The sequence below is a fragment of the Bos taurus genome, chromosome 2, assembly GCF_002263795.3.
Source record: "Bos taurus isolate L1 Dominette 01449 registration number 42190680 breed Hereford chromosome 2, ARS-UCD2.0, whole genome shotgun sequence".
Taxonomy (NCBI): Eukaryota; Metazoa; Chordata; class Mammalia; order Artiodactyla; family Bovidae; genus Bos; species Bos taurus.
In genome coordinates this window covers 121250999-121260725 of record NC_037329.1, presented here as the reverse complement: position 1 = coordinate 121260725, position 9727 = coordinate 121250999, and the positions used below count along the sequence as shown (strand labels likewise).

Genomic DNA, 9727 nt, shown 5'->3' with positions numbered 1-9727 from the left:
TCTACATGGTGCAGAGCATCTAAGCCTGTGCTCCATAACTACTGAACCTGTGCTCTAGAGCCTGGGAGCCGCAACTGAAGGCCCTGTGCCTTAGAGCCCATACTCTGAAACAAGAGAAGCCATCGCAATGAGAAGCCCGAGCACGGCACCTAGACAGTAGTCTCCGCTCGCCAAAATTAGAGAAAAGCCTGCACAGCAGTGAAGACCCAACACAACCAAAAAATTAAATTTATAAAAAAATTAATTAATTAAAAAAAAAAGAAAATAGACTGAGTTAGCAGTCAGTTTATAAAACTGGGGCAGTTTTGCAAAAAACTCCAGATTTCTGTCTTCTCTTGAGAAAAGAGGAAGATTTGGCTCCTTTAGATTTACCTGGCCTCATGGAGCTGAGTAATGGCCACCGCCTTTAGGTTGGGCATGAGCTCTGCCTTTCACACCCTATTGCTCTCAGATTATGAACCTAAGTGTTAGTGGCTATTTATCATCATGCTTGTGCTATGGTTTTTATAATAAAGAGGCAAATGAAAAATTTTTGCACACCATATTTCTATTACAAAGTGTGAAAATTAAAGATGCCTGAAGATGGCAGTGTGTTTGAAGAAAGATGGGAGGACATATTTCTTTCTGAAAGTAAAAAAAAGAATCCAGTTTTAAAAATAAGCAAAGTACCTGACTCAAACCAATATAACTATAATACAAATCCACTCATTTACACCACCTTCCTGACCTCTGTAGGCATCCGGGTTGGTGATTCCTGTTCAACATTTTATAAAATGCTGCCACACCCATGACCTCATCTGATCCCACCCTCCTCCTTTTTTTGGACATGGCTGCAGCCGCAGAGTTGATGAACTTTGTTTTCTTACACTCTCCATTTTACTAAGCGGGAAATAGGGACACAGAAAGGTTCTTGGCTGGGAAGCAGCAACACAGAACTGGCGATAGGGATTATTTCTTGGTCCTTTGCTGTTTCTGTAATAGAAGCGCCCAACAACACCACCTAAAGGTTGAACAAAACAGCTAAGCCAACCCTCCGACTGGACCCCTGGACACACCCCTACCTCACCCCATATAAGGAACAAGCTTCACCCCACCCCCACCCCCAGGCGGTGGAGGGTGGGGGAGCTAGCAAGCAAGCACGAAAACCTGTTTGTTCTCGCTCCCTGTTGCTGTCGGCTGCTGCCCTAGGAGCCCCAATAAAGCCTTGCCTGAAAAAAAAAAGTGCCCAGTCTTAGATCTCCTGTTACTTTTATAATTAAAGGCTCAAATGCAGTTCCCATGTGAGGAATACAAGTGCCCAGGCTGTCTTTAGACTAAGTCATGTCTGACTCTTTTGCAGCCCCTCTCCTCCACCAGCCTGCTCCTCTGTCCAGGAGACTTCCCAGGCAAGAATACTGGAGTGTGTTGCCATTTCCTTCTCCAGGGGATCTTCCCAACCCAGGGATGGAATTTGTGTCTCCTGCACTGGCAGGCTGGAGAAGGCGATGGCACCCCACTCCAGTACTCTTGCCTGGAAAATCCCATGGATGGAGGAGCCTGGTAGGCTGCAGTCCATGTGGTCACTAGGAGTCGGACACGACTGAGCAACTTCACTTTCACTTTTCACTTTCATGCATTGGAGAAGGAAATGGCAACCCACTCCAGTGTTCTTGCCTGGAGAATCCCAGGGATGGGGGAGCCTGGTGGGCTGCCGTCTATGGGGTTGCACAGAGTCAGACACGACTGAAGCGACTTAGCAGCAGCAGCAGCACTGGCAGGCAGATTCTACTGTAAAGCGGCATAAAAATGTATCTTATTGACTGTAGAACCATGAGTAACTTACTTGGCACACAGTAAGCACTCACTAAATATTAATATTGTTGTAGTTGCCTCTTTAATAGCCCACCACAGTGCTTTTCAGCCCTTAGCTTTCAATAATGATTGACTGATTGATCTAGTGCAGTGGTTCTCAAGGATAGGGTTGGGGGCGCTTTTATACTTCCTCCAATCCTCTCCTTCTTGCCCTGGAGACATTTTGCCATGTCGAAGTACAATTTTTGTTGTCACAGCTGCAGAGGGCTGAGGCAGTGCTACTGGCATCTAAGAGAAGTGGCCAAAGTGAAAATGTTAGTCAGTCATGTCCCACTCTTTGGGACCCCATGGACTGTAGCCTGCCAGGCTCCTCTGTCCATGGAATTCTCCAGTATCCTTATACTGGAGTGGGTAGCCATTCCTTTCTCCAGGGAATCTTCTCCACTCATGGACTGAACCTGTGTCTCCAGCATTGTAGGCAGATTTTTTACTGTCTGAGCCACTAGGGAAGCCCACAGTGCACAGGATGGCCCCCCACAACATATTTGGATATTATCCAAAATATTAATAGCTTCAGTATCTTTAGAAACTCTGCTCTGGTGTAAGCGACAGTTTTCTCCCATCTAAAGGCACTCCTTAGCCCTCCTAGGTGACTGCATCAGGAGTAAGAAAGGACTGCATTTGAAAAGAAAGACTGCATTTGGAGTAAGAAAGGCTGGGTTCTGCCATTGTGATATGTGCTTCTGGAGTCGGGTAAGCGTTTAAAAAAATCTGTGGTTGAAAACTGAACGTAATTATTGTGTGACTCTGAGGAAGTCACAAAATTTTCAACTTCATTATCCTTGTCTGTAAAATGCGGATAGAAGGCCCCACTCCAAGGCCGCCAATAGGAACAACAGAGATGACCGAGATAATGTCGGTAAAGCTATGGCACAGTCCTTCGTCTATAGCAGTTTCCTGTTGTTTGTCAATTTATTTCTCCTCCTCCAAACTTAGCTGAGTGACCTTGCACAAGTCACTTTCCATCGTAGGCCTCTGTCAAATGAAAGTTGGCCTCTGATCGCCAAGCAATCTCCCAAAGCGGAATGGGACACCCAAGTTAGCAGGCCCACTTTCTTCCCCCGGGACGAATGGTACGGTCCCGGGGCAGCCCCATTCCCCCCGTCGCGGACCTTGGTACAGGCCCAGGGGGCCCTCCGAGGCCTCGCCGGGCTGCCCTTGCCCCCCGCCGAGTTCCGGGCCGTCCCAGCGCCGCTGATTGGCTGGAGCCGTGCCCGGGCTGCGCGGCTATAGGTGAGCCCGGGCGGGGATGGGCGGGGCGCTCTGGAGGCCCGCCCCCTCCCCGCGGGTCGGACGCTGAGCTGAGCCACCGGCGGGAGGGCGGACGGACCGATTGACGGGAGGGACGGGAGGCGAGCAAGATGGCGCAGACTCAGGGCACCAAGAGGAAAGTCTGTTACTATTACGACGGTGAGCACAGTCCTCGCGCCAGGGGCGGGGCCGGGCCCGAGCCGGGCGGGATCCGGGAGAGAGAGCCGAGGAGATCTGAGCGGGGAGGCTGAGGCGTTTGGGAAAGGCTGAGGGAGGAGGCTGAGAGAAGGAGGCTGAGGCAGAGAGGAGGAGGTCCAGGCTGAGGGTAGAGGCTGGAAAAGGTTGCGGTTGAGGGAGGAGGCTAAGAGGAAAGGAGGTGGAGCTTGAGGGAGAAGGCTGAAGGGAAGGGGGTCGAGGCTTAGAGGGGAGGCGGGGGTGGGGTGGGGTGGGTCCGAGGTCAGGAGGGTCGCCTCGGGAAGCCAGAGGTCACCTTGGTGGGGAATTCTGAAGTCTGATGTGGAGTTTGCGGCGGCCTCCTAGAGGGGAGGCTGAGTCCGAGGCAGGAGGCAGAATCTGGTGAAGAAGATTGCCGGGTGATATGTGATATGTTCTGCTGAGAATCCTAAGATCTCTCACTGCCCCTTTCCTTCCTCATCTTTTCTGTTGAGAGGCCTGCAGGGCTCAGCACCTAGAGGTCACCAAGTCCCCTCCCCCTGTCTCCCAGCGGGCCCTGCGGTTGCTGCTGGGAAATGGGACTCCTGGGGTTGGAAGAAGAAGGATGCAACTTGTTAAAACAAACTTTTTCGTTGAACAGAAATCTGTGGAGCAGCAGCTTCTTCTGTTCTAGGTATCATTTAGGGGCTGAGGCCAGGGGATGGTCTTGCCACCTTCCTCTCACTCAGTCTGGAGGAGCATATAGACCATGACAGAAAAATTGCTCTACACTATCAGGTTGGGAGGAAGGACAGCTCAGAGTTTGCTGGGAGCACAGCGAAGTATCTGCCCAGCCTGAGAAGTCAGGCAAGGAGGTGCCATCTCAATTAGGACCTGAAGAGCAAGAGTTATTAACTAGGCCCAGGAAGGATAAAGATAACAAGTTGAGAGGTAAGAGAGAGGCGAGCACCTTTGAAAAATGGCCGGATGTACAGTATGGTGGAGGCATAAATTTGAAGGCACAGTGTTAGAAGGTGTAGAGCAGTGGTGAGAAAAAGGTTGCAAGTGATGAGGCTGGAGAAGTAAATGGGGACCAGATCATGAAAGGCTGGGCACACCACCCTAAGAAAGTTGGATTTATATTCACAAGTTGGGCACTGGTGAATCACTGAAGTCGTATTCAGGTTAGTGACATCATCAGATTTATTGTACCTTAGAACTATCACTCTGGGACAGAAGTTAAATGCATGAATGGAGAAGTAAGGAAAAAGGCAAGGATCCCAACGTTTAGTTTGGGCAGTTTCATGCTGAATGTAGAAGACCATTTCAGTTGATAATGTTGAGTTTTGTTTTTTAAAGAAACATTTGTTGAGATGTCTGGGGGATATCCCAAGTAGAGGTGTCCAGTAGGCAGTGGCCATTCAGGTCTGCAGTTTAGAAGACAAATGAGAAGATAGAAATTTTTGATGATTGTCAGCATACATACATACAGCTGATAATTTTAGTTACAGAAGAGAATGCAGTTACCCTTGTATCCCATATAAGAAGTTGTATAGGGTGAAAAGAGAAGAGGGTCCAGGGTGGGATTCTAAGGAGGTGGGCTGAGAAAAAGTCTAGTGTTCTTCATGCTCTGTACTCCTGGGTATGTAGAGTACATTTGTACATTAGTCACCGTGTATTGGAATTGCCCATGTACTTATTCATACTTCTTACAGACAGTGAACTCCTTAGGGAAAAGGATCATGTTTTGTCTACCTTTGTATACGCGGCCCCCCTAAACAGTGCCTAGCTCGTAGTAGATTCTCAAAAAATACTGTTCATAAAGTGAATAAAGATACAGAGGGAATGACTTGAGATGTAAGTGAACCAGAAAGTGTTGGGTTACAGTAGCCAAAAGAGGGAGGGAGTGGCCAAGTATTGGCAAGAACTGTTTCCTGTGCAGCATTTAGAACTGAAGTTAAATTACTGTAGACTGAAGGGATGAGTGAAGAGGAGGCATTAGATTGAACTCTTTTTTTTAACGAAACTTTTTTTTTTTTTAATCATACCATGCTGTGTGTAGAGTCTTTGTTCCCAAACCAGGGATTGAACCTGTGCCCCCTGCAGTGGAAGCACGGAGTCTTAACCACTGGACCACCAGCGAAGTCCCAAAAGGAAGCTGTTGAGACAGAGAGAGGGTTGTTGATAAAGAGGAGAATTAGTGGCTGAGAGTTAAGTATGTGCAAATTTTTATGGAAATTAGGGAGAGGTTGAAGATACTGGGGAGAGGGGCTAGTAATGATGGAGGTCCCTGAGGAGAGATCAGGTGAGATGAAAACCAGAGCACACGTAGGGACACCCCTCTTTTAAGAGGAAGTTCCTTTGGGATGAGAGGGTAAGTGGCAAGAAAAAGCATGTTTGAAGGAGAGAAGATGGAAAGTGGAGAGGGCTTTCAGGAGATAGGAAGTAAGAAAATATTTTTCAGGAAGTAAGAAAATATTCCTTTTCGTGAGAGTAGGGGAGGGCAGTTGGGTAGAATAGGAATCTTGAAGAGAGATAGCTGTTATGAAAGAGGGAGCAAGTAAAAACATTTGAAGGATTGCTGGGCAGTGGTGAGGGTCCATTTGAAGCTGGAGTCTGTGACTTCATAGCTTTATCAGTTTGCACAGTTTTTTGTGATCTCCACATTCTCAGTTTAAAAAGAGAAAAAGTGGAAAGACCTCCACCTTTAGAGAAGGGTGATCTCTTCCTTTCTGAGAAACTACTTGTGAGTTTCTCAGTGAGGTCACTAGTTTGGGGTTGAAATTTGGTTCTGCTGCTCAAAAGCTTTGAAGTATTGGGCAAGTCATTTTACCTTTACAGGCCTCAGGCCTCTCCCCTATAAAATGGAGAAACTATGAGAACAGTGCAGAAAGCCCTTTTTAATAAAGTTTTAAAAAGTTTAAAACAGCTGGACTGGTTCCAAGACCCCATCAAAAGGATGCTCAGGTTCCTTACATAAAATAACATAGTACAATAGGCCCTCCTTAGCCCAGGGTTAGTGGATGGGGAGGGCCAACTCTTATCTATAAGGATTATTTTTTTTTAAGTCTCTCAGCAACCTGATTAAAAACTGTTAAAAGACAGGATAATGTGTTTGGGCCCCACCCTCAGATACTCCCTTAGCTTTCTAGATAAGTTATCTCAATTCCCCAAGTCTTAACCTTGGCTGGATTCTGTGTTGATAGGCAGGGGAGTTACTAGGGATCAAGATCTATACCAGAGAAATGGGTAAGCAGGAATCCAATTTATATAACATAGCAATGACCTTGTGACTCTTGACTGCCCACAAGTGGGATCTGCATCTTGAAGACTTGGACTTACCTGGTGGCTCAGATGGTAAAGAATCTGCCTGCCATGCAGGAGACTCAGGTTCAATCCTTGGGTCAGGAAGCTCCCTTGGAGAAGGGAATAGCTACCCACTCCAGTATTCTTGCCTGGAAAATTCCATGGACAGAGGAGCCTGGTGGGCTGTGGTTCATGGGGTCACAAAGAGTGGGACACAACTGAGCCACTGACACTTTCACTTTCTGGAAGTCTTAGCCAGTGCCTTGAGAACGTGTTCTACCCAACCCCGTGGTGGTAAAGTTGTCTGAGGAGCCCTGGGAACAAACGTCTCTGACTGCCTTCCCTCCTACTGTATCTCAAAGTCTGTCTGTATGGGACTGTTGAATGCTGCTACATGCTGTGCTGTGGCTTGTGACTGCCTGAGAACACAGGCCTCACTAAAATGAAGAGGATGAACACTAGGTATTCATTAGGTGAACACTAAGGAAATCTAAAGTATGGACTTTTAGTAAATAATTATCAATGTTGCTTCATTAATTGTAACAGATACTTTCTAGTTCACTAAAATGTTAATAGAGGAAATAGTATAGTATCTAAGAACTCTGTACTTCTTAGCAATTTTTCTGTAAACCTAAAATTGTTCTAAAGAATAAGGTTTATTTAAAAAGAGAGAGGGACTTCCCTGGTGGTTCAGTGGCTGGGACTCTGCACTCCCAAGGCAGGGGGCCTAGATTCAATCCCTGGTGGGGGAACTAGATCCCACATGCCGAAACTGAAGATCCAGTGCTGCAGTAAAGATCTAGGATCCTGGGTGCCGAAACTAAGAAGACCTGGTGCAGCCAAATAAATATTTTAAAAAATAGAGAGAAAAGGATGAGATCCTAAATATTCAACTGTTTAGAAGTTTCCTATTATCACAGGCCATGTCTGTCTGTGCTAAAGAGAAATGGAGTACAGCTTGGATGCTGTTGGTGGCATTCCCCACCATGCATTGCTCCCTGGAATGAAGCCTGTTTCTGGCACTACTAAATCATTGATTAAGAGGTTGGGACCCTTTGTTTCACTGGTAATGAAAGATCTGCCTCATCCTAGTGAACTTCCAAAGAGAGAACTTTGGGTGTGCAATTCACATGATTTTGAAATATTTTCCCAGGAACTTTCTACCAGGTAGACTACAGAGCCCTTTAGGTTAATTGCAAACTGAAGTAGGTACGTGGGAAACCTGATAAAGTTTTTTTTTTTTAATTTTGAAAATTTTGAACACCCTACTTGGGCATGTCTCAGTTCCCCCAACTAGGGATCAAATTCATGCCTCCTGCATTGGAAGCCCAGAGGTTTAACCACTGGATCACCAGGGAAGTCCTGCTAATACAGTTTTTAACATCCTGGATTTGGAGTTAGAAGGGTTGACACTCATTCATTAGCTGTGTGATCTTGAGCAGGCACATAACTCTCTGAGTCTCAGTTCATTTCCTTGAATCTTTATTCAGTCTGTGTGATGTACAGGGCATATTTGTCCTTGCCTTCAAGGAACAGTCTTGTAGATATAAAATAGATATGTAAATAATTGAGATACAAAATTAAGTGCCATATATAAATTGCATGCAGAGGAAGAGACCATTTATTCTGATTAGGACTATGGCTGGAGCTTTAGCTGAGCTTTGTAGTGTGAGGAGGATGCTCAGAGAAGGAATGACGTTCCAAGTCAAAGGAACAGTCTGAACAAAGGATACTTTGGTGTGAAGGTGAACGCGTTCAGGAAGCTGATAATAATCTAGCATGTTCATAACAGAGATTGGCAGTTCAGCTCAGTTCAGTTCAGTTGCATCTGACTCCTTATGACCCCATGGACTGAACTGTAGCACGCCAGGCTTCCCTGTCCATCACCAACTCCCGGAGCTTGCTCAAACTTGTGTCTGTTGAGTCGGTGATGCCATCCAACCATCTCATCCTCTCATCCCGTTCGCCTCCTGCCTTCACCCTTTCCCAGCATCAGGGTCTTTTCCAGTGAGTTCTTCGAATCAGGTGGCCAAAGTATTGGAGTTTCAGCTTCAGCCATCAGTCCTTCCAATGAACATTCAGGACTGATTTCCTGGCTGGACTGGTTGGATCTCTTCGAAGTCCAAGGGACTCTCAAGAGTCTACTCCAGCACTACAGTTCAAAAGCATCAATTCTGCAGCGCTCAGCTTTCTTTATAGTCCAACTCTCATGTCCATACATGACTACTGGAAAAACCATAGCTTTGACTAGATGGACCTTTGTTGGCAGAGTAATGTCTCTGCTTTTTAATACGCTATCTAGGTTGGTCATAGCTTTTCTTCCAAGAGATCGGCAGACTTTCCGTAAAGGGTCAGATAATAAGTATTTTAGGCTTTGTGTGACTGGGAGGGCTTCCTAAGTGCACTAGTTGTAAAAAACCCACCTGCCAATGCAGGAGACATAAGAGATGTGGGTTTGATCCCTGGGACCAGAGGATCCCCTGGAGAAGGAGTTGGCAACCCACTCCAGTGTTCTTGCCTGGAGAATCCCATGGACAGAGGAGCCTGGCAGGTCAGACATGACCAAAGTGACTTAGCATGCGTGTGCTACATGGGTGGGTCTCTGTAGTAACTAGCTACTCAACTCTGCCATTATAATGTAAAAGTAGTCATAGATGATAAAACTAATGGGCATTGTTGTATTCCAATAACATCTTATTTAGAAAAATCAAGCAACCAGTTGTATTTAACCCATTTGCCTGCTAACGTCTAGAGCAGAGTGTGTGTGTGTGTGTGTATGTGGTGTGTATGTTGGGGTAGGGTGGTTGTGGTAAGAAGTTGGAAAATAGATTAAGAAAGTCCTATTGAAGTTGTTCTTTATTCTTTATCCTATAGAAAATGGGGAACCATTAAGGACTTTTGAGTAGGGGAGTGATGTTACCAAAGCTGTATATTAGGAAAATAACTGGTGTGGCAGATAGTTTGAACTGACAGCAGAGGGACCAGTGGAAGGTTATTGCTATGGATAAATGAAGAGATGGTGAGTTTATGGGGCTTCCCTGGTGGCTCCGCCAGAATCCTTGCCAGAATGCTATGGACAGAGGAGCCTGGCAGACTACAGTCCATGGGGTCACAAGAGTCGGACACGACTTAGCGACTAAACAACCAACCAACCTGGTGGCTCAGT

General features: G+C 46.3%; 1 protein-coding gene across 2 annotated transcripts in view; it reads left to right on the top strand.

Moving 5' to 3' along the window:
• The first annotated feature begins 3146 nt into the window (after positions 1-3146).
• The window catches only part of HDAC1 (histone deacetylase 1), a 31982-nt gene continuing 25401 nt past the window's right edge, over positions 3147-9727 (top strand). The window contains exon 1 of one of the 2 annotated variants that reach the window (XM_005202895.5): positions 3147-3261. Coding sequence is in view for 1 of the 2 variants with exons in the window: in NM_001037444.2 (NP_001032521.1) it covers positions 3213-3261 (49 nt within the window). In the remaining variant the exon portion in view is untranslated. 2 annotated transcript variants of the gene reach the window in all.